The sequence below is a fragment of the Salvelinus fontinalis genome, chromosome 36 (assembly GCF_029448725.1).
Source record: "Salvelinus fontinalis isolate EN_2023a chromosome 36, ASM2944872v1, whole genome shotgun sequence".
NCBI classification, from domain to species: Eukaryota; Metazoa; Chordata; class Actinopteri; order Salmoniformes; family Salmonidae; genus Salvelinus; species Salvelinus fontinalis.
Window position 1 is genome coordinate 21,106,882 of NC_074700.1, and position 25,284 is coordinate 21,132,165.

At 42.2% G+C, this 25,284-nt stretch overlaps 2 protein-coding genes across 7 annotated transcripts in view; one reads left to right on the forward strand and one right to left on the reverse strand.

The window, feature by feature from the left end:
- Nucleotides 1-4,754: 4,754 nt before the first annotated feature.
- Nucleotides 4,755-7,060, reverse strand: LOC129835722 (complement C1q tumor necrosis factor-related protein 3-like). Its single transcript, XM_055901493.1, has 4 exons — nucleotides 6,908-7,060; nucleotides 6,655-6,756; nucleotides 6,390-6,518; nucleotides 4,755-5,488 (listed from the first exon to the last, which is right to left on the reverse strand). The coding sequence occupies exons 1-4, from the start codon at nucleotides 6,966-6,968 to the stop codon at nucleotides 5,205-5,207; spliced, it is 576 nt and encodes a 191-aa protein (XP_055757468.1). The 5' UTR covers nucleotides 6,969-7,060; the 3' UTR covers nucleotides 4,755-5,204.
- Nucleotides 7,061-9,760: 2,700 nt separating this feature from the next.
- Nucleotides 9,761-25,284, forward strand: part of LOC129835674 (zinc finger protein 219-like) — a 69,659-nt gene continuing 54,135 nt past the window's right edge. For 5 of the 6 annotated variants that reach the window (XM_055901395.1, XM_055901393.1, XM_055901394.1 and 2 more), the window contains exon 1: nucleotides 9,762-10,060. The gene's annotated coding sequence lies outside the window, so the exon portion shown is untranslated. Of the gene's footprint in view, nucleotides 10,061-25,284 lie in introns of all 6 variants that reach the window. The other variant, XM_055901398.1, reaches the window with a different exon arrangement.

Sequence of the window (25,284 nt, forward strand, 5' to 3'; positions counted from 1 at the left end):
CACTGCTACTGGACCTAGCTTGTGGCGGGAGGTGCTGGATAACCTCCGCTCTGTTACTCGCCCACTGTCGGACCTCAAATCCCCCTTTGGACAGGAGATTCCGTACTTTATTGAGGAGTGCTTTCGCTTCAGCCGTGGATGGGATGCTCTCTAAGCAGTTATCCACATAGAAGGCATTTTCCACTGAATCCCATACTTCTGGGTCACTGTCTGGGTGCTCCCTTGCGTGTCTCTGCAGAGCGTATATGGCACAGCAAGGACTGCAGGTGGTGCCAAATGGGAGTACTTGCCATTCATAGATGGTGGGCTCTGCGTCTCGTTCCATATCTCGCCATATGAACCGGAGCAGTGTGGTGTCGAAAGGCAGTAGACGAATCTGATGAAACATGGCTTTGATGTCTCCACTGATGGCTGTAGAGTCCTGCCGGAACCGGAGAAGGACACCGAGCAAGGAAGGACCTAAGGTTGGTCCTGGGAGTAGACAGTCATTCAGGCTTTGACCAGCAGCTTGGAATGAACAGTTGAAGACAAGTCGGTACTTCCCACCGTGTTGCTGGATAACATAACTCGCTGAGTGGGTTTCCCTCTTCATGAGCGGTCACTTTTGTGACATAGCCTGCCTTCACAAGGTTATGAATCTCCCGGTTATGAACTTCAGGTAAGGTCAGGATTCTTCAACAGGCGTGGCTCCGTTCCATGCAGCAGTGGGAGTACCGACTTGTCTTCAACTGAATTAAAAGATTATTCCACCAACTCCATGGGCCTTTTCTACAGCTACACTGTAAATTGGTTATTTCCTTGCATTCAAAATCTGCAAAAAAAATTGTCCTCTATGTCAGGTTTTGGCCAAGACTGTTCGGGTTTTGGTCACTAGATGTCTCCATTGCACCTTTTTTTGTACCTTTTGTTTTTCTTGCTCTAATTATTGTTTGCACCTGTAGGTCATTCCCTTGTTAGTATTTAACCCTGTGTGTTCCTCAGTTCCTTGCTCGGTGTTTGTAAGTTGGCACCCAGCCCCAGCCCAAGCATTGTTTTATACAGATATTTCTCTTGTTGGATTTTCCAGAGGTTCTCTGGTTTAGTTCTTGTGTATTATTTGAGTAGTCTTTTGAGGTTTGTTTTTCCCTGCTGTTTTTTACCACTTTTTGGAGTTTCTTTTGTATTTTGGAGGATTTCCATTTTATGCCTCTTGGCTTTATTTTTGGACATTGTGGATTTAGTTTCTTTACCTGAAGATTTTGTTCTTTTATTAAACCACCATCTCTAGTACTGCTGTGTCTGCCTCATCTTCTGGGTTCTGACGATTATTAGTGACTGTTTCTCGCACCGGGTCCTGACACTCTAACCATAGTTTAGGGTTATTTTCGATGAACCCCAACTGTCTAGTGGTTATTAGCGAGCTGGACAGTCAAGACACTGTATGAATACAGGTCTATCAACATTTCTAAACAGTTTTGATTTGGTTTGAATAATTTTATTATGTTGAGTATATTGAGTTTGTTTTTTCAAATTGTATATGTCAGAAGCTTCATGAACAACAGGTGTAAACTAACAGTAAAATGCTTACTTCGAATCAAATTTTATTTGTCATGTGTGTCGAATACAACAGGTGTAGACCTTACCGTGAAACGCTTACTTACACGCCCTTAACCAACAACTCAGTTCAAGAAATAGAGTTAAGAAAATATTTACTAAATAAACTTAAGTAAAAAAATATATAAAAAATGTAACACAATAAATTTAGATAACAATAACAAGGCTATTGCAGGGGGGTATCGGCACCGAGTCAAAATGCAGGGGTACAGGTTAGTCGAGGTAGTTTGTAAAGTGACTATGCATAGAATATAAACAGTGAGAAGCAGCTGTCCAGTGACCACTTCATGCAACCGGACAGGATGCTCACAATGGTGCAGCTGCAGAACTTTTTGAGGATCTGGGGAGCCATTCCAAATCTTTTCAGTCTCCTGAGGGGGAAAAGGTGTTGTCGTGCCCTCTTCATGACTGTATTGGTGTGTTTGGACCATGATATGGACACTTGGTGATGTGGACACTTGAAACTCTCAACCCGCTCCATTACAACCCCGTCGATGTTAATGGGGGCCTGTTCGGCCCTCCTTTCCTATAGTCCACGATCAGCTCTTTGTCTTGTTCACATTGAGGGAGAGGTTGTTGGACTTACAGCCCTTCCCAACAACGCAGAGAGAAAGAAAATAGAGAAATAATAGAAAAGTAATAACAAGTAATAATAATGAGTGAAGATAACTCGGCTATATACACAGGGTACCAGTACAGAGTTGATGAGCAGGGGTACGAGGTAACTGAGGTAGACTCAAACCACCCCCGGATCCGGCCCGCGGGCTGTATGTTTGACACCCCTGTTTTAGGATGATTCGCTGAGTGTGGTCACATTTATTTCCTACCGTGGCCAGAACTTAACCGCGTGCGTGTCACGGTGCCACGAGGCAAAATGTGTGCTTTTAAAAAAAGTAAATACAGACACTAGGCCTATGCCATTTGTTACCACCATCTGCTCTAATTCAGGAAACCATACAGTGAGGTCCAAAAGTATTGGGACAGTGACAATGTTTGTTGTTGTTTTGGCTCTGTACTCAAGCATTTTGGATTTGAAATTATACAATCAGTAGCGGTGCGTGGGTAGAATCACTAGGGAAGCCAAGCCCCCCCAAAACAGCCATATTACAACCTATGTGCTGGGATAATTGCATTGTTTACTCTATAACCTGTTTGTTCATATGCCTTACATTTTTTTTACATTTACATTTTTAGTCATTTAGCAGACGCTCTTATCCAGAGAGACTTACAGTAGAGTGCATACATTTTTTGTCATTTTAGCAGACGCTCTTACCCAGAGCGACTTACAGTAGAGTGCATACATTTTATTACATTTTTTTTTTTACATTTTCATTACATTTTACATACTGAGACAAGGATATCCCTACCGGCCAAACCCTCCCTAACCCGGACGACGCTATGCCAATTGCGCGTTGCCCCACGGACCTCCCGGTTGCGGCCGGCTGCGACAGAGCCTGGGCGCGAACCCAGAGACTCTGGTGGCGCAGCTAGCACTGCGATGCAGTGCCCTAGACCACTGCGTCACCCGGGAGGCCGTTTAACACCGTGATATATACAGTGCATTTGTGTTCAGACCACCTGACTTTTCCACATTTTGTTGTTACAGCCTTATTCTAAAATGGACTCCACCAATCAGGCATTTATGGTAGAGTGGCCTGACAGATGCCACCAGGCTCAAATTCATAGACAGAGCTTTCGATGCATGGACTGACCATCCATGATATCAAAATATAGTTTTAACCATATTTTGAGGCTCTACAGTGTTTGTTTACATTTACTTTGTTTACAAACATTGGAGTTAAACAATATTTTGAGTTCTGAAGGGGTACGACAGTTGGACTACGCTCATGATGCATTTATCAGTTCTATTCTCCAAGAATCAATGAACACATATCATTAATTTATTAATCATTCATTCATTAATTTAGGTCTCCTGAGTGGCGCAGTGGTCTAAGGCACTGCATCTCAGTGCTAGAGGTGTCACCACAGACATCCTGACCGGTTGCATCACTGCTTGGTATGGCAACTGCTCGGCAGTTGACCGTAAGAAGCTACAGAGGGTAGTGCGTACGGCCCATTATATCACTGGGGCCAAGCTTCCTGACATCCAGGACCTATATACTAGGCGGTGTCAGAGGAAAACCCAGTCACCGTGTTTGGGAGTCCCATAGGGCGGCGCACAATTGGCGCAGCATCGTCCGGGGTAGGCCAATCATTGTAAATAAGAATTTGTTCTTAACTGACTTGCCTAGTTCAATAAAGGTTAAATGTAAAAAATGAAAGATGTATAAGTCCAAAAATGTATGTAGCAACTGCAGAATGCCTGTTTAACGTCTGTCAGCCACAGCTGAAACATCCCTCTGTAATAAATAAGGCACGTTGCACCTGCAGCAGAAGCATTGTCCAATCATATATACAAATCTTACTTACCTTTGTGGTAGTTCTCTGTATGAAGCAGGATGAGTACACAGATCAATAGTTGCCGTTACAGTAAAGATACTGAGCTCTGTTTATGCCTATTTATAGTGTACACCGGTTTATAGTCTTCTACTTTATAGTAGACTTGATAGCTAATCAGTCCACAGATCAATAGTTGATGTTACAGTACACACAGTATATTGTTCTCTGTGCCAATGTATAACTTCTCCAACTTTATGGTAGGGACTTAATACCTATCTCCTTTATGTCAGGGGCATAATCTTCCCAGCAATCAGTTTAACAACCATTACAAGGAAACGCTACAGAGGGACCTAAAAACAAAGGATCTTTGCTCTCTGAAATAAAATTTCATATAATTATGGCCTTGACACACTAATAGGAACCCAGCAGCCACCAGGAGCTACACGTTGCTCTCTGTAGATTATAGAAGAAATGACCCAGATGGTGCAGAATTATTATTTTCTGGTAAACATGAACAGATGCTAATAAATCAAGACAAGGGAGCGATCCACTGGACACGGACGTCAACTCAACGTTGGTTCAACGTCATTTCATTGACAGGAAGTGGAAACAAAGTTGATTCAACCAGTGGGAATCTAATCGTAATCTTAATCTATACATTTTTAAGGCCTATGTTAGTTTGTAAGATTAGTCAAAAGTCCAGTATCATAGGAAGTGTACAGTATTACATACGAACACATTTGATTTGACAATATCTCCAATTTATTCCATCACGTTTTGAGTTAAATTCCATATTTTAGGTCACACAACATTCATATGCTAACTCTGGAATCATTTACAATCTCTCAAATGTGTTGATTTTCCTTTAATCAGTTCCTTTAAAACATTACAGAGCATTCCTCAGAAAAAGTTTGGACAGAGTCAAATTCTTTTTTTTATATCACACTACTTTCACAAACAAACTCTTATTGCAGAATAGTTATTTTCAGACAAAATTAGTCATCATTTGTTTTTAGTTCTACTAATTTGAGCATTGTATTTTACCCATGGAAATGTGCTGACATACAGCATGGCTAAATCCCAAATGGTACCCCATTCCCAATATAGAGCACTACTTTTTCCCAGAGGGTCCTGGTCAAGAGTAGTGCACTATATATGGAATAGTGTGCCATTTTAAACACATTCCATTTTTGTTTTCATGGGATTTGTCCTTATGTTCTAAAAAGCAGGAAGCCCCTGAATGTGCTGCGGTTTTGGTAGTCTGCAAATATGTGTGAATGAGCATGAAGAGTCATGTAGACATGGTCTCCCTGTTCTAGATGTAGTGTCCCTCCATTACCAGAACTATCAGATCTATCATGCTCTGAATGATGATCACACGCAGACAACATGCGCACATTATTCTTAAACAGACTTACACAGACACTGTGCTGGGTGTAGGCAAATGATGAGAAGCTGAAGTAGTAAACTCCTTTCACTGGCACATTGAAGACACCTGAAGAGGAGTAGCAGGGAGATATCAGTACTATAATACTATAAATACATTGAAGACACCCGAAGAGGAGTAGCAGGGAGAGATCAGTACTATAATACTATAAATAGATTGAAGACACCTCTAGAGGAGTAGCAGGGAGAGATCAGTACTATAATACTATAAATACATTGAAGACACCCGAGGAGGAGTAGCAGGGAGAGAACAGTACTATAATACTATAAATACCTTGAAGACACCTCTAGAGGAGTAGCAGGGAGAGATCAGTACTATAATACTATAAATACATTGAAGACACCTGAAGAGGAGTAGCAGGGAGAGATCAGTACTATATTACTATAAATACATTGAAGACACCTCTAGAGGAGTAGCAGGGAGAGATCAGTACTATAATACTATAAATACATTGAAGACACCTGAAGAGGAGTAGCAGGGAGAGATCAGTACTATAATACTATAAATACATTGAAGACACCTGAAGAGGAGTAGCAGGGAGAGTTCAGTACTATAATCTTATAAATACATTGAAGATACCTGTAGAGAAGTAGCAGGGAGAGATATACTATAACACTATAATCTTGTAAATACACTGAAGACACCTGTAGAGAAGTAGCAGGAAGAGATATATACTATACTACTATAATCTTGTAAATACATTGAAGACACCCTTATCAGAGGTGAGATCAGATCAGTAGCAACTAAAACAAGAAACATACATTGTTCTGTGCATGAATCTGTGCAATAAGAACTACTACTTTGCTACTGAGGTGAGCCTTTTAGATTGGTCATTCACCCTTTTAACTTTGTGGGGACTAGTGAACGAGTGGACACTTCAGGCGGAAGGAGAGATTTTTGGGACAAATCCACTCTCATAGTTCTTCCATCGTGTCTTCCAACTCTTTACCTGATCCAGGGTTGTAGGCACCGCCAACGTTTGTGAAGACATTGCTGAATGCCAAGTTGGTCTCTCTCTCAGAGGGCGGTATATGGCCATCTCCTCCTAGTGCTGCCGTAAAAGCAATCTTTGGTCCGTCTATGAGAAACAGTACATTACAACTTTACAACAAAGAACAGGGCATGTTTACGATTTCACACACTGTTTTCCCGTAGTTTCGGCTAAATCACTTTGCTAACCACATTGTAATTATTGGCTATTTAGCATTATCTACCATTCTGTCTCCTCAGTTCGTCCAGCAGGATTTGCTGTTGCTCCACTCTGAACTCAGTGGCGTTGACTCTAAATGACAATACTTGAAGCTTCCTCTCCTGTACTGGAAAACAGGAATTTAAACTAATATTAAGACCAAAAACAGACAAACTATTCCTTGTTGATCTTAGCGATGATCTCACTTCACACCATAGTTACTTTACCAATCCAGACAGAATACAAATGTAAATTCATTCACCTTCATTCACCTTCACCTTCATTCTCTCTCGTCATGCTCTTCATCAGGCTCTCACTGGTGGTCAGCTTGGTCTCCATGACTCTGAGCTGGGCTGCTTGAACTATTAAACACAAAAACTGTCTTAAGCAGGTCTGAAGACAAAATAAAGAAAATTCACATGAGCACCACAAGGCCTATGCACAACAGCATGTGGAATTTATTGTCAATCAGTGTTGCTTCTTAAGTGGACAGTTTGATTTCACAGAAGTGTGATTGACTTGGAGTTGCATTGCGTTGTTTAAGTGTTCCATTTATTTTTTTGAGCAGTGTATAATGATACGTGTACACTTTTCAATTGCTTGTCATTATTATATTGACTGTATTGCTCATATGTTTTACTATGTTGAAATGTGTATTATTTTGCCGGTGAAAAGCAACTGAAAACTATACAAAACAACTTTTGTCATGTTTGTTTCTTTTTCATAATGTCTCTGAAGTACATTTAATTGATCTGTGGTACATACTATTTCCCCTAGAACATGTGTGCTGTACATTATGTCCTTATCATTGCTGACCACAGGAGGTCGCTGTTACATTGGAAAAAGGTGGCTGTGGGTGAGAAATGGGGCAAATCAGTAGACCTACATAACATTGTTGCAATTATATTCCCACTCATTCATCATTTTGTATGTAATAAACTTGCTATGAAATATAAGCTTTAAAAATAAAACATTTAAATTAGTTTTGATGGTTTAGGAAGAGGTAGGCCTATTGGTGTGACAATGTGGACTGCAGATTATTAAAGATTATTCAGATAAGACTTGTTTTTTAACCAATTCATTTTTTGTATTAAATCAATTATAGATGCACAACATGACCAAGTATGTGGACACCTGCACGTCGAACATCTCATTCCAAAATCATGGGCATTAAAATGGAGTTGGTCCCCTTTGTTGCTATAACAACCTCCACTCTTCTGGGAAGGCTTTCCACCATGTTGGAACATTGCTGCGGGGACTTGCTTCCATTCAGCCACAAAAGCATTAGTGAGGTCGGGCACTGATGTTGGGCGATTAAGCCCACAGTCAGCGTTCCAATTCATCCCAAATGTGTCCGATGGGGTTGAGGTCAGGGCTCTTTGTAGGCCAGTCAAGTTCTTCCACACTGATCTCAACAAACCATTTCTGTATGGACCTCGATTTGTGCACGGGGCCATTGTCATGCTGAAACATGCCCAAACTGTTGCCACAAAGATTTCCATTCACTGGAACTAAGGGGCGTAGCCCACACCATGAAAAACAGCCCCAGAACAATATTATTCCTACACCAAACTTTACAGTTGGCACTATTCATTCAGGTAGGTAGCGTTCTCCTGGCATATATATACAGTGTAGATATGAGCAGAATTTTGTGTAAGGAATAAGCGGTAGGGCTGTAAGGACAACATGATTCTCTGTGAAAGAAGAACACATACACGTGCATGTCCTTGAAGTTTGCAGTTGTGTCTAAAAAAATACAATTTTACCCTTTAGTGTTGGGATCATCAACTAGCGACTGATTTTTATTTTTGAACGGATGGTCGGGGGGCGGGGAAATAATTACAAATAATTTCTAGACTGCAAATTGACCACAAGAAGCCCAAACAGTAGTCATGTTTGACTAAAACATAATAATTTCAAGCCTTGCTTACATTTTTTTTATCATCTTTTATGTCTAACATTTGCTCAGAAAAGTTGGTGGCCAAATAAAACCACCCGCGGGCCGCCAGTTAGGGAACCCTGCTTTAATGTGTGTAATTTAATTTTCAACAGTAAAAGTTCAAAACTCGCTGCCAGGAGCTGATTGATGCGCCGGTGCATCAAATTAATTAACATAATAAAAAAATCCCCCTCAAAATCTGTCTGTTAAATCTTGCTGTTTCTCAATCTACCGCATCCGCCTATGCCAGCCTTCTGCATCTGTAGTGGAAAGTGGTATAGCCACAGAGTTGTTGCCTGTTTGTCAGACCAGGAGAAATCTCAAAAATCAGTCTTCTCACGTCAAAGTCTGTAACATCCGAACGGGTTGGCCTGCAAAACTAATATTGAAAGAAGAGTCTCTCGCGAAGATAGTGTTCTCCATTTTGCTCGACAACCCCCACAAGCCTCAGCACTGGCTGAAGTCTGTACCACCCATGTGCCAACTTCTGTCTGTAGCATCCGAACCGTTTGGGCTACAAACTGAGACCCCACTTTGGAAAGGGGAGAATCTCAGGAACAAGATGGTGTTCTCCGTTTTGTTCTATGACCCCCAAAAGTGTCACTATCTGAATGTAAGTCGGTTAGAAAAAACGAGTGGAAGTAGTTTTGTGCCTCCCCCCAAAAGGGGTTAAATATTTGTCAAAAAAGAATAATAGTAATTCCTGAGCTTGCTTATAGATATAGGGCAGACACTTCAAAATCTTATTTCTTACGATTTATTTTTTGACTGTCTGTTTTGACATTTATGAATGTGTTATTCAATGCGTTTCTATGGCTATAGATGCAGTAATGTTCAATATTTTAGCAAATATGTTATTTTTGGGGGATACCTACAGGGCTCCAAAAATTCAAAATCAAATAGCTAAATGATCAATTTTAGAGGTTACCTTTTGGATCCATTGGCATTTACAGGGACATTATTTAAGATAAGTAACGTTTTAAAGTGTGCGTGGAATGCCTAGGCTATATGCCTATAAACCAAGAAAAGGTAGGTTGATTTAATGGGCATATATCAAATGCGCTAATCATGGTATAACATTGGATGGAAATAAAATGTGTTTGATTGGAGCGCCAGCGGTTGAAAGTCTGTAGCTCTCGTGTGTGATGCGGGAGAATGTGGAGGGAGAGAGGTAGGGGTGTGCGCCTAGCATTAGGAGACTGGGAGGGGATAACAACTATTTGTAGGCTACGGCTTGCCTTGCAGAGCCGGACCAGGGAAATAGCGGTAGAGGTGGAGAGAGACCAACGACAGGGAGGGGGATCGTTCGAAGATAATCATAATAGTTTTCTATCGCTTGTTGTGAAACAAACACCAGCATGTTAAGGGACTTCTTCGCATTTAACGAGCAATTGAAAAGGGGGAACTATCCTAGCGTCGAGAAAGTCTCTCTATAGCGGTGGATGGTTGCAGGGAGCGGGCTACAATGTAGGCAGCTCAAACAGTCAATATGGTAAGCCCCTTCTGTGGACTGTAGCCTAGGTATGCAGCAACAGGCTGAACGAGTTCCCTGCCTGGCGTGCTTCTTGGCTAACTGAAACAACTTATGATGGTAATAATGCAGTTTTACAAAATAATAAAGCAAGTTATATAGCATAAAGCCTATTATTACAACATACAAATGTAGGCATAGGCCTTTAGACTATAGGCTATATTCTTGTTATTGCCCTAAGCCTATATCATTTCAGTATAATCACGACTTTTCAAATTGAACATTGTAGGCTTGTTTATAGGTCACTGTTTAGCCTTTGCAAGTATTTGCTCCCCCCTAACAGTAAACTAGTCTATCACATTGATTTTAATGCATGCATCCTCCTCTTTGGATAGCATGTTCAGCAAATATACAATATTCATTTAGGTTTACGAATTGGGATTTTTGCTTTCTATCTCCGTGTGTAGCCTATTGCGCATGCATTGGTATGAAGCTGAAGCTGCATGCTAACATCAGGACTAAATGGTCATGATATGAATAGTCTTCTCCATGTTTTCATCACTATGTCTATTTAAGGACTGCATCATGGGGAAGCTGTTAGCAAGGGAACAGTCGCCAAGACCGCTCTGTAACAATTACACTACTGTTCTTCTCTGACCCAGACTTGGATTGTTACCACTAGTTTTGACAGACAGAGAAGGAGATAGTGGGAGACAGAGAGAGAGCGAGATAATTGAATTGAGAGAGGGGGTAGACAGACAGCGAGAGAGACAGAGAGAGAGAGTTGGACAGAGAGAGAGAGAGATGGACAGAGAGCGAGACAGACAGAGACAGAGAAAAAGAGAGATGGGCAGAATTAGTGCTTTTTACTGTTTCTCCTGTTGTGGAGGAGCTTGGAAATCATGCAGGAAGGGTATGAGAGATGGAGAGGGGGATGAGAGATGGAGAGGGGGATGAGAGATGGAGAGGGGGATGAGAGACAGAGAGGGGGATGAGCGACAGAGAGGGGGATGAGAGACAGAAAGGGGGATAAGAGACCGAGAGGGGGATGAGAGATGGAGAGGGGGATGAGAGACAAAGAGGGGGATGAGAGACAAAGAGGGGGATGAGAGACAGAGAGGGGGATGAGAGACAGAGAGGGGGATGAGAGATGGAGAGGGGGATGAGAGACAGAGAGGGAGATGAGAGATGGAGAGAGGGATGAGAGATGGAGAGGGGGATGAGAGACAGAGAGGCAGAAAAGAGACGGAGAGGGGGATGAGAGACGGAGAGGGGGATGAGAGACGGAGAGGGGGATGAGAGACAGAGAGGGGGATGAGAGACAGAGAGGGGGATGAGAGATGGAGGGGGATGAGCGATGGAGAGGGGGCTGAGAGACCGAGAGGGGGATGAGAGATGGCGAGGGGGAAGTGGATGAGAGACAGAGAAGGGGATGAGAGATGAGAGGTGTAGGAGAGGGGGGGATGAGAGATGGAGAGGGGGAAGGGGATGAGAGACAGAGAGGGGGGTGAGAGATGGAGAGGGGGATGAGAGACGGAGAGGGGGATGAGAGACAGACAGATGGAGGGGGATGAGAGTTGGAGAGGGGGGTTGAGAGATGGAGAGGGGGATGAGAAACGGAGAAGGGGAGTTGAGAGATGGAGAGGGGGATGAGAGACGGAGAGGGGGATGAGAGATGGAGAGGGATGAGAGACAGAGTGGGGGAGGAGAGACCAAGAGGGGGATGAGAGATGGAGAGGGGGTGAGAGATCGAGAGGGAGATGAGAGATGGAGAGGGGGGTTGAGAGACAGAGAGGGGTTGAGAGACAGAGAGGTTGATTGAGAGACGAGAGGGGGATGAGAGACCGAGAGGGGGATGAGAGACCGAGAGGGGGATGAGAGATGGAGACGAGGAGGAGGGAGGATGTGAGACCGAGAGGGGGGTTGAGAGATGGAGAGGTTGAATGAGAGACGGAGAGGGGGATGAGAGACAGAGAGATGAGGAGGGAGATGAGAGACAAAGAGATGGAGAGGGGGATGAGAGATGGAGAGGGATGAGAGACAGAGAGGGGTAGGAAAGATGGAGAGGGGGGTACGAGATGGAGAGGGGGAAGAGAGGGGGATGAGAGACTTCGAGGGAGGGAGAGATGGAGATAGGGGATGAGAGACGGAGAAGGGGATGAGAGACGGAGAGGGGGATGAGAGACGGCGAGGGGGATGAGAGACGGAGAGGGGGATGAGTGACAGAGAGGGGGATGAGTGACATAGAGGGGGGTGAGAGATGGAGAGGGGGGATGAGAGACTCGAGAGGGGGATGAGAGATGGAGAGGGGGATGAGCGATGGAGAGGTGGAGAGGTGGAGGGGGATGAGAGACTTAGAGGGGGATGAGAGATGGAGGGGGGGATGAGAGATGGAGCGGGGGAGGAGGATGAGAGACAGAGAGGGGGAAGAGAGGAGGATAAGAGATTGAGAGGGGGATGAGCGATGGAGAGGTGGAGGGGGATAAGAGATGGAGGGAGGGATGAGAGACCGAGAAGGGGATGGGAGAGGGTTAGGGGGATGAGAGACAGAGAGGGGGGTTGAGAGACAGAGAGGGGGATGAGAGACGGAGAGATGGAGAGGGAGATGAGAGATGGAGAGGGGGAGGGGGATGAAAGATGGAGAGGGGGATGAGAGATGGAGAGGGAGATGAGAGATGGAGAGGGGGAGGGGGATGAAAGATGGAGAGGGGGATGAGAGACAGAGAAGGGGATGAGAGATGGAGAAGGGGATGAGAGATGGAGAGGGGGATGAGAGACGGTGTGTGTAAACCCTGATGCGTAACCTTAAATAAAGACCAAAAATTTAAATTTTGTTTTCATACATTTAAAAAAAAAAAGAAGCAAATTTTGATTTTGTTGCTGGCCTATCTAAGGATAAATTGCCCAGTTCTGCCTCCAGGACAAGACAATAAATGTCAACCTGCCACGCACGCACACACACACACACACACGCACGCACGCACGCACGCACGCACGCACACACGGAGGAAGAAGAGGAGGAGGAGAGTAGGCAGAGGACTGGGGAAAGGAGGAGGAGGAGATGGGGCAGAGGACTGGGAGGAAGAGGAGGCAGAGGACTGGGAGGAAGACGAGGTTGAGGAGGAGAGGTGGTGGAGGAAGAGGAGGAGGTAGAGGGAAGAGGGGGAGGAGGAGGGTAGATGGAGGAGGAAGAGGAGGAGAGTAGGAGGAGGAGGGGGAAGATGAAGAGGTTGAGGAGGGGGAGCTGGTGGAGGTGGCAGAGGAGGAGGAGGGTAGATAGAGGGTAGATGGAGAGGGAAGAGGAGGATAAATGGAGGAGGAAGGGGGTGAGGAGGAAGTGGGGGAGGAAGAGGAGGAGGTAGAGCAGAGGAGGAGGAAGAGGAGGTTGAGGAGAGGGAAGAGAGGAGGAGGATGAGGAAGAGAGGGAAAATGAGGAGGAAGACAGAGTATTTGTTTTAAATAGGGGGATTCAAGAGAGCAAATCAGTATCTTATAGACTCCTTCCCCCCCTTTCTCTCTCCCCTCTCTACATCTGGTTTCTATCACTACTGTTTCCCATCCCAGTAGTTTAGCCTCTTCCTTCTCTCTCCCTCTCCTTCTCCCTCTCCTTCTCCCTTCCCTCCCTCCCTTTCTCTCTCTCTCTCATCCCTGCCTTTACCTCTGTACTATTTTGTCTCCCCTCCTCTCTCGCTCTTTTCTCTTTCTCCGCCAATCATCGGTCTTCCGTTCCAGGGCTGTGTGCTGCATGCAGGAGAGAAAGACAGGAAGTATGAGAGAAGAATGACATACCCCTGCCTTGCAGAGGCCTCCAGAATAATCAATACCGAGTACACACACACGCGCACACACACACGCACACACGCACGCACACCACGCACACACACACACACACACACACAAACATACACACACACACACACACTGGTAGTGGTAGTATTTGAATTTGGACAAGTAGTATTTGAATTGGGACTGGTAGTATTTTCATTGGGACTGGTAGTATTTTCATTGGGACTGGTAGTATTTCATTTGGGACTGGTAGTATTTCAATTGGGACTGGTAGTATTTTCATTGGGACTGGTAGTATTTTCATTGGGACTGGTAGTATTTTCATTGGGACTGGTAGGATTTGGATTGGGACTGGTAGTATTTGGATTGGGACTGGTAGTATTTTCATTGGGACTGGTAGTATTTTCATTGGGACTGGTAGTATTTGGATTGGGACTGGTAGTGTTTAGATTGGGACTGGTAGTATTTGGATTGGGACTGGTAGTATTTTCATTGGGACTGGTAGTATTTTCATTGGGACTGGTAGTATTTGGATTGGGACTGGTAGTGTTTAGATTGGGACTGGTAGTATTTGGATTGGGACTGGTAGTTTTTGCATTGGGACTGGTAGTATTTGAATTGTGACTGGTAGTATTTGAATTATGACTGGTAGTATTTGAATTGGGACTGGCAGTATTTTCATTGGGACTGGTAGTATTTGGATTGGGACTGGTAGTGTTTGGATTGGGACTGGTAGTATTTGGATTGGGACTGGTAGTATTTGCATTGGGACTGGTAGTATTTGGATTGGGACTGGTAGTATTTGCATTGGGACTAGTACTAATTGGATTGGGACTCGTATCATTTGGATTGGGACTGGTAGTTTTTGCATTGGGACTGGTAGTATTTGCATTGGGACTGGTAGTATTTGCATTGGGACTGGTAGTATTTGGCTGGGACTGGTAGTGTTTGGATTGGGACTGGTAGTATTTGCATTGGGACTGGTAGTATTTGCATTGGGACTGGTAGTATTTGGATTGGGACTGGTAGTATTTGGATTGGGACCGGTAGTATTTGGATTGGGAATGGTAGTATTTGGATTGGGACTGGTAGTATTTGGATTGGGACTGGTAGTATTTGGGTTGGTATTTTGATTGGGACTGGTATTATTTGGATTGGGACTGGTAGTATTTCAATTGGTATTTTGACTGGGACTGGTAGTATTTGGATTGGTGTTTTGATTGGGACTGGTATTATTTGGATTGGGACTGGTAATATTTCAATTGGTATTTTGTTTGGGACTGGTATTATTTTGATTGGGACTGGTAGTATTTGGATTGGTATTTTGACTGGGACTGGTGGTATTTGGATTGGTGTTTTGATTGGGACTGGTAGTATTTGGATTGGGACTGGGACTGGTAGTATTTTGATTGGGACTGGTATTATTTTGATTGGGACAGGTAATATTTCAATTGGTATTTTGTTTGGGACTGGTATTATTTTGATTGGGACTGGTAGTATTTGGATTGGTGTTTTGATTGGGACTGGTATTATTTGGATTGGGACTGGTAATATTTCAATTGGTATTTTGTTTGGGACTGGTATTATTTTGATTGGGACTGGTAGTATTTGGATTGGTATTTTGACTGGGACTGGTGGTATTTGGATTGGTGTTTTGATTGGGACTGGTAGTATTTGGATTGGGACTGGGACTGGTAGTATTTTGATTGGGACTGGTATTATTTTGATTGGGACAGGTAGTATTTGGATTGGTATTTTGATTGGGACTGGTAGTATTTGCATTCGGAGTGGTAGTATTTGCATTGGGACTGGTAGTATTTGCATTGGGACTAGTACTATTTGGATTGGGACTAGTATCATTTGGATTGGGACTGGTAGTTTTTGCATTGGGACTGGTAGTATTTGCATTGGGACTGGTAGTATTTGCATTGGGACTGGTAGTATTTGGCTGGGACTGGTAGTGTTTGGATTGGGACTGGTAGTATTTGCATTGGGACCGGTAGTATTTGGATTGGGACTGGTAGTATTTGCATTGGGACTGGTAGTATTTGGATTGGGACTGGTAGTATTTGCATTGGGACTGGTAGTATTTGGATTGGGACTGGTAGTATTTGCATTTGGACCGGTAGTATTTGGATGGGACTGGTAGTGTTTGGATTGGGACTAGTAGTATTTGCATTGGGACCGGTAGTATTTGGATTGGGACTGGTAGTATTTGCATTGGGACCGGTAGTATTTGGATTGGGACTGGTAGTATTTGCATTGGGACTGGTAGTATTTGGCTGGGACTGGTAGTGTTTGGATTGGGACTGGTAGTATTTGCATTGGGACTGGTAGTATTTGCATTGGGACTGGTAGTATTTGGATTGGGAATGGTAGTATTTGGATTGGGACCGGTAGTATTTGGATTGGGAATGGTAGTATTTGGATTGGGACTGGTAGTATTTGGATTGGGACTGGTAGTATTTGGGTTGGTATTTTGATTGGGACTTGTATTATTTGGATTGGGACTGGTAGTATTTCAATTTGTATTTTGACTGGGACTGGTAGTATTTGGATTGGTGTTTTGATTGGGACTGGTATTATTTGGATTGGGACTGGTAATATTTCAATTGGTATTTTGTTTGGGACTGGTATTATTTTGATTGGGACTGGTAGTATTTGGATTGGTATTTTGACTGGGACTGGTAGTATTTGGATTGGTGTTTTGATTGGGACTGGTAGTATTTGGATTGGGACTGGGACTGGTAGTATTTTGATTGGGACTGGTATTATTTTGATTGGGACAGGTAGTATTTGGATTGGTATTTTGATTGGGACTGGTAGTATTTGCATTCGGAGTGGTAGTATTTGCATTGGGACTGGTAGTATTTGCATTGGGACTAGTACTATTTGGATTGGGACTAGTATCATTTGGATTGTGACTGGTAGTTTTTGCATTGGGACTGGTAGTATTTGCATTGGGACTGGTAGTATTTGCATTGGGACTGGTAGTATTTGGCTGGGACTGGTAGTGTTTGGATTGGGACTGGTAGTATTTGCATTGGGACCGGTAGAATTTGGATTGGGACTGGTAGTATTTGCATTGGGACTGGTAGTATTTGGATTGGGACTGGTAGTATTTGCATTGGGACTGGTAGTATTTGGATTGGGACTGGTAGTATTTGCATTTGGACCGGTAGTATTTGGCTGGGACTGGTAGTGTTTGGATTGGGACTAGTAGTATTTGCATTGGGACCGGTAGTATTTGGATTGGGACTGGTAGTATTTGCATTGGGACCGGTAGTATTTGGATTGGGACTGGTAGTATTTGCATTGGGACTGGTAGTATTTGGATTGGGACTGGTAGTATTTGGGTTGGTATTTTGATTGGGACTGGTAGTATTTTGATTGGGACTGGTAGTATTTGGGTTGGTATTTTGATTGGGACTGGTAGTATTTTGATTGGTATTTTGATTGGGACTGGTAGTATTTTGATTGGTATTTTGATTGGGACTGGTAGTATTTTGATTGGTATTTTGATTGGGTCGGGTAGTATTTGGATTGGTATTTTGATTGGGACTGGTAGTATTTGGATTGGTATTTTGATTGGGACTGGTAGTGGTTAATTTGGTATTTTGATTGGGACTGGTAGTATTTGGATTGGGACTGGGACTGGTAGTATTTGGATTGGTATTTTGATTGGGACTGGTAGTATTTGGATTGTATGTAACACAGTTTGTGTGTGCATTGTATCTCTGTTCTCTTGCGTTAAGTCTCCCTCTGTCTTTTTTTCTGCCTCTCTTTCTCGTTCTCTCATCTCACCTTCCTTCACCCTCTCTCTTTCTCTCTTTCTCTCTGCCTCTCATTGGACTGTTAGTCCTCTCCACTTCCAACATTTTCTGTATGTTCAGCCATATTCTTTCATAGTTTGTTTTTCTTTCCCTCCCTCCCTCCATGGTCCCCCTTTCCACTTTTGTCTTTATCTCCCAGAAACCTCCTCTCTCCCCAGCCATCCTTTTCTTTTTCCAGACACACATTTTACCATCCCTCCTTTCTTTCTTTGTGTCTTTATTTCTTTGTCTTTTTTTAAACTAAAATCTCTACATGTTTTCAACCTCTGCACTATATGCTTTTTTTTCTGAGGGGGATCTCACTATAATTAATGTCAGATGACTTTGAGAAAGAAAGTAGGAGAGAGGAAAAGAGAGTATGGAGAAAAGAGGGGACATTATGAAAGGAGAGAGGTAAAAGAGAAAACATGGATAGGAAGAGAAAAAAAAGTTGTGGGTTACCATGCCAACAGTTCTGTAGAAAAATAAACAGTGTGTTGTTGTGTGCTCTCTTCTCTGTCACCCTCCACCTCTTTGGCAGACCTACAGTGTGTGTGTGTGTGTGTGTGTGTGTGTGTGTGTGTGTGTGTGTGTGTGTGTGTGTGTGTGTGTGTGTGTGTGTGTGTGTGTGTGTGTGTGTGTGTGTGTGTGTGTGTGTGTGTGTGTGTGTGTGTGTGTGTGTGTGTGTGTGTGTGTGTGTGTGTAGATGTGCATACATTTTCATACTATGTGTGGCTGAGAGTGTGTGAGAGGGAGGTAGCACAATCTGCAGAGGTCATAGGATGCGTACCAAATGCCATTTGGGACATATGTCCAGCCTCCACTGGAACTCCAGGAATTGTTTGAACCTCCCCAGACCGTGCAACAGGCAGTGTGTGTGTGTGAGTAAGCGGGACAAGCCGGCTGTTTAACATACAGACATAGAGACAGACACAGACATAGTTGTAGCCTTTCAATGTGTCTCTCGCTCTCTCTCTCTCTCTGGAGAGCCTTGCGGTTGAGGGCGGTGCAGTTGCCGTACCAGGCTGTGATACAGCCCGACAGGATGCTCTCGATTGTGCATCTGTAAAGGTTTGTCAGGATTTTCGGTGACAAGCCACATTTCTTCAGCCTCCTGAGGTTGAAGAGGCGCTATTTCGCCTTCTTCACCACACTGTCTGTGTGGGTGGATCATTTCAGTTTGTTCGTGATGTGTACACCCAGGAACTTAAAACGTTCCAGCTTCTAAACTGCTGTCTCGTCGATGTGGATAGGGGGGTGCTCCCTCTGCTGTTTCCTGAAGTCCACGATCATCTCCTTTGTTTTGTTGACATTGAGTGTGAGGTTGTTTTCCTGACACCACACTCCGAGGGTCCTCACCTCTTCCCTGTAGGCTGTCTCGTCATTGTTGGTGATCAAGCCTACCACTGTAGTGTCGTCTGCACACTTGATGATTGAGTTGGAGGCGTGGATGGCCACGCAGTCATGGGTGAACAGGGAGTACAGGAGAGGGCTGAGAGCACACACACTTGTTGGGCCCCAGTGTTGAGGATCAGCGAAGTGGAGATGTTGTTTCCTACCTTCACCACCTGGGGGCGGCCCGTCAGAATGTCTAGGACCCAGTTGCACAGGGAGGGGTTGAGACCCAGGGCCTCCAGCTTGATGATGAGCTTGGAGGGTACTATGTTGTTGAATGCTGAGCTGTAATCAATGAATAGCATTCTTACATAGGTATTATTTTTGTCCAGATGGGACAGGGCAGTGTGCAGTGCGATGGCAATTGCGTCATCTGTCGATCTGTTGGGGCGGTATGCAAACTGTTGGAATAAACATGTATAGAGTCACGATCGTCAAAGGGAGAGAGAGAGGACCAAGGCGCAGCGCGTGAAAAATACATCTTCTTTTTATTATAAGAAGGAAAAATGAAACAAAACAACAAACAGACGACCGTGAAGCTATATATAAACAGATAGTGCTGACACAAACACTACACATAGACAATTACCCACAAAACAGCTAAAGCCTATGGTTGCCTTAAATATGGCTCCCAATCAGAGACAACAATAACCAGCTGTCTCTGATTGAGAACCAATTCAGGCAACCATAGACTTTCCTAGACACCTACACTGAACACTAAACCATCTACTCTACTAAACCCCCTAAACCATACAACACCCTAGACAATACAAAAACACACAAACTTCCCCATGTCACACCCTGACCTAACTAAAATAATAATGAAAACAAAGATAACTAAGGCCAGGGTGTGACATATAGACTGGATAAACATTTATAGACTGGATAAACATTTATAGACTGGATAAACATTTATAGACTGGACAAACATGTATAGACTGGATAAACATTTATATACTGGATAAACATTTATAGACTGGATAAACATTTATAGACTGGACAAACATGTATAGACTGGATAAACATGTATAAACATGTATAGACTGGATAAACATGTATAGACTGGATAAACATTTATAGACTGGATAAACATTTATAGACTGGATAAACATGTATAAATAGGATAAACATTTATAGACTGGATAAACATGTATAGACTGGATAAACATTTATAGACTGGATAAACATTTATAGACTGGACAAACATGTATAGACTGGATAAACATTTATAGACTGGATAAACATTTATAGACTGGATAAACATGTATAAATAGGATAAACATTTATAGACTGGATAAACATGTATAGACTGGATAAACATTTATAGACTGGATAAACATTTATAGACTGGATAAACATGTATAAATAGGATAAACATGTATAGACTGGATAAACATGTATAGACTGGATAAACATTTATATACTGGATAAACATTTATAGACTGGATAAACAATTATATACTGGATAAACATGTATAGACTGGATAAACATGTATAGACTGGATAAACATGTATAAATAGGATAAACATTTATAGACTGGATAAACATGTATAAATAGGATAAACATTTATAGACTGGATAAACAATTATATACTGGATAAACATGTATAGACTGGATAAACATTTATAGACTGGATAAACATGTATAGACTGGATAAACATTTATATACTGGATAAACATTTATAGACTGGATAAACAATTATATACTGGATAAACATGTATAGACTGGATAAACATGTATAGACTGGATAAACATGTATAAATAGGATAAACATTTATAGACTGGATAAACATTTATAGACTGGATAAACATGTATAGACTGGATAAACATTTATAGACTGGATAAACATTTATAGACTGGATAAACAATTATATACTGGATAAACATGTATAGACTGGATAAACATGTATAGACTGGATAAACATGTATAAATAGGATAAACATTTATAGACTGGATAAACATGTATAAATAGGATAAACATTTATAGACTGGATAAACAATTATATACTGGATAAACATGTATAGACTGGATAAACATTTATAGACTGGATAAACATGTATAGACTGGATAAACATTTATATACTGGATAAACATTTATAGACTGGATAAACAATTATATACTGGATAAACATGTATAGACTGGATAAACATGTATAGACTGGATAAACATGTATAAATAGGATAAACATTTATAGACTGGATAAACATTTATAGACTGGATAAACATGTATAGACTGGATAAACATTTATAGACTGGATAAACATTTATAGACTGGATAAACATTTATAGACTGGATAAACATTTATAGACTGGATAAACATGTATATACTGGATAAACATGTATAGACTGGATAAACATGTATAAATAGGATAAACATTTATAGACTGGATAAACATTTATAGACTGGATAAACATTTATATACTGGATAAACATTTATAGACTGGATAAACATTTATATACTGGATAAACATTTATAGACTGGATAAACATTTATATACTGGATAAACATTTATAGACTGGATAAACATTTATAGACTGGATAAACATTTATAGACTGGATAAACATTTATATACTGGATAAACATTTATAGACTGGATAAACATTTATATACTGGATAAACATTTATAGACTGGATAAACATGTATAAATAGGATAAACATTTATAGACTGGATAAACATGTATAGACTGGATAAACATTTATATACTGGATAAACATGTATAGACTGGATAAACATGTATAAATAGGATAAACATTTATAGACTGGATAAACATTTATAGACTGGATAAACATTTATATACTGGATAAACATGTATAGACTGGATAAACATGTATAAATAGGATAAACATTTATAGACTGGATAAACATTTATAGACTGGATAAACATGTATAGACTGGATAAACATTTATAGACTGGATAAACATTTATAGACTGGATAAACATTTAATGACTGGATAAACATTTATAGACTGGATAAACATTTATAGACTGGATAAACATGTATAGACTGTATGTTTCGAATTGAATAAAAGTGTATTCATCACACACACAGGATACGGCAGGGTATAAACTGTACAGTGAAATGTTTACTTGTGAGCTCCCCTCAACAGCGCAGTACAAATATCAATATGAATAGTAATCAATAGTAATAGTCAATAGTCAAATCCCCAAAATATAAAGTTGTAATAAAAATAGAGTACAATGTTTACGTGTTTAGATTTGTTTATGTCTGTGCCACAGGAGGTTGGTGGCACCTTAAGAAGGGCTTGTGGTAATGGTTAATAAGGGCTCGTGGTAATGGTTAATAAGGGCTCGTGGTAATGGTTAATAAGGGCTCGTGGTAATGGTTAATAAGGGCTCGTGGTAATGGTTAATAAGGGCTCGTGGTAATGGTTAATAAGGGCTCCTGGTAATGGTTAATAAGGGGTCGTGGTAATGGTTAATAAGGGCTCGTGGTAATGGTTAAGATGGGCTCGTGGTAATGGTTAATAAGGGGTCGTGGTAATGGTTAAGATGGGCTCGTGGTAATGGTTAATAAGGGCTTGTGGTAATGGTTAATAAGGGCGTGTGGTAATGGTTAATAAGGGCTCGTGGTAATGGTTAATAAGGGCTCATGGTAATGGTTAATAAGGGCTCACGGTAATGGTTAATAAGGGCTCGTGGTAATGGTTAATAAGGGCTCGTGGTAATGGTTATTAAGGGCTCGTGGTAATGGTTATTAAGGGCTCGTGGTAATGGTTAATAAGTGCTCGTGGTAATGGTTAATAAGGGCTCGTGGTAATGGTTAATAAGGGCTCGTGGTAATGGTTAATAAGGGCTCGTGGTAATGGTTATTAAGGGCTCGTGGTAATGGTTAATAAGGGCTCGTGGTAATGGTTAATAAGGACTTGTGGTAATGGTTAATAAGGGCTCGTGGTAATGGTTATTAAGGGTGCGTGGTGATGGTTAATAAGGGCTCGTGGTAATGGTTATTAAGGGTGCATGGTAATGGTTAAGAAGGGCTCGTGGTAATGGTTAATAAGGGCTCGTGGTAATGGTTAAGAAGGGCTCGTGGTAATGGTTAATAAGGGCTCGTGGTAATGGTTAATAAGGGCGCGTGGTAATGGTTATTAAGGGTGCGTGGTAATGGTTAATAAGGGCGCGTGGTAATGGTTATTAAGGGTGCGTGGTAATGGTTAATAAGGGCGCGTGGTAATGGTTAATAAGGGCGCGTAGTAATGGTTAATAAGGGCTCGTGGTAATGGTTAAGATGGGCGCGTAGAAATGGTTAATAAGGGCTCGTGGTAATGGTGAATAAGGGCGCGTAGTAATGGTTAATAAGGGCTCGTGGTAATGGTAAGATGGGCGCGTAGAAATGGTTAATAAGGTCTCGTGGTAATGGTTAATAAGGGCTCGTGGTAATGGTTAATAAGGGCTCATGGTAATGGTTAATAAGGGCTCGTGGTAATGGTTAATAAGGGCTCGTGGTAATGGTTAATAAGGGCGCGTGGTAATGGTTAATAAGGGCTCGTGGTAATGGTTAATAAGGGCTCATGGTAATGGTTAATAAGGGCTCGTGGTAATGGTTAATAAGGGCTCGTGGTAATGGTTAATAAGGGCGCGTGGTAATGGTTAATAAGGGCTCATGGTAATGGTTAATAAGGGCTCGTGGTAATGGTCAATAAGGGCTCTTGGTAATGGTTAATAAGGGCGCGTGGTAATGGTTAATAAGGGCTCGTGGTAATGGTTAATAAGGGCTCATGGTAATGGTTAATAAGGGCTCGTGGTAATGGTTAATAAGGGCTCGTGGTAATGGTTAATAAGGGCGCGTGGTAATGGTTAATAAGGGATCGTGGTAATAGTTAATAACGGCTCGTGGTAATGGTTAATAAGGGCTCGTGGTAATGGTTAATAAGGGCTCGTGGTAATGGTTAATAAGGGCTCATGGTAATGGTTAATAAGGGCTCGTGGTAATGGTTAATAAGGGCTCGTGGTAATGGTTAAGAAGGGCTCGTGGTAATGGTTAATAAGGGCTCGTGGTAATGGTTAATAATGACTTGTGGTAATGGTTAATAATGACTCGCGGTAATGGTTAATAAGGGCTCGTGATAATGGTTATTAAGGGTGCGTGGTGATGGTTAATAAGGGCTCGTGGTAATGGTTATTAAGGGTGCGTGATAATGGTTAAGAAGGGCTCGTGGTAATGGTTATTAAGGGTGCGTGGTAATGGTTAAGAAGGGCTCGTGGTAATGGTTATTAAGGTTGCGTGGTAATGGTTAATAAGGGCTCATGGTAATGGTTAATAAGGGCGCGTGGTAATGGTTAATAAGGGCTCGTGGTAATGGTTAATAAGGGCGCGTGGTAATGGTTAATAAGGGCTCGTGGTAATGGTTAATAAGGGCTCATGGTAATGGTTAATAAGGGCTCGTGGTAATGGTTAATAAGGGCTCGTGGTAATGGTTAATAAGGGCTCGTGGTAATGGTTAATAAGGGCTCATGGTAATGGTTAATAAGGGCTCGTGGTAATGGTTAATAAGGGCTCGTGGTAATGGTTAAGAAGGGCTCGTGGTAATGGTTAATAAGGGCTCGTGGTAATGGTTAATAATGACTTGTGGTAATGGTTAATAATGACTCGCGGTAATGGTTAATAAGGGCTCGTGATAATGGTTATTAAGGGTGCGTGGTGATGGTTAATAAGGGCTCGTGGTAATGGTTATTAAGGGTGCGTGATAATGGTTAAGAAGGGCTCGTGGTAATGGTTATTAAGGGTGCGTGGTAATGGTTAAGAAGGGCTCGTGGTAATGGTTATTAAGGTTGCGTGGTAATGGTTAATAAGGGCTCATGGTAATGGTTAATAAGGGCTCGTGGTAATGGTTAATAAGGGCTCGTGGTAATGGCTAATAAGGGCGCGTGGTAATGGTTATTAAGGGTGCGTGGTAATGGTTAATAAGGGCGCGTGGTAATGGTTATTAAGGGTGCGTGGTAATGGTTAATAAGGGCGCGTGGTAATGGTTAATAAGGGCGCGTAGTAATGGTTAATAAGGGCTCGTGGTAATGGTTAAGATGGGCGCGTAGAAATGGTTAATAAGGGCTCGTGGTAATGGTTAATAAGGGCGCGTAGTAATGGTTAATAAGGGCTCGTGGTAATGGTTAATAAGGGCTTGTGGTAATGGTTAATAAGGGCTCGTGGTAATGGTTATTAAGGGCTCGTGGTAATGGTTAATAAGGGCGCGTGGTAATGGTCAATAAGTGCTCGTGGTA

Excerpts from the sequence above, each read along its gene's own strand:
- LOC129835722 (XM_055901493.1), bottom strand. The coding sequence starts at position 6,968 with ATGGAGACCAAGCTGACCACCAGTGAGAGCCTGATGAAGAGCATGACG. Across the intron at positions 6,757-6,907 it reads CATGACGAGAGAGAATGAAG|TACAGGAGAGGAAGCTTCAA; the intron begins GTGAAGGTGAAT and ends CCTGTTTTCCAG. Across the intron at positions 6,519-6,654 it reads CGAACTGAGGAGACAGAATG|ACGGACCAAAGATTGCTTTT; the intron begins GTAGATAATGCT and ends TGTTTCTCATAG.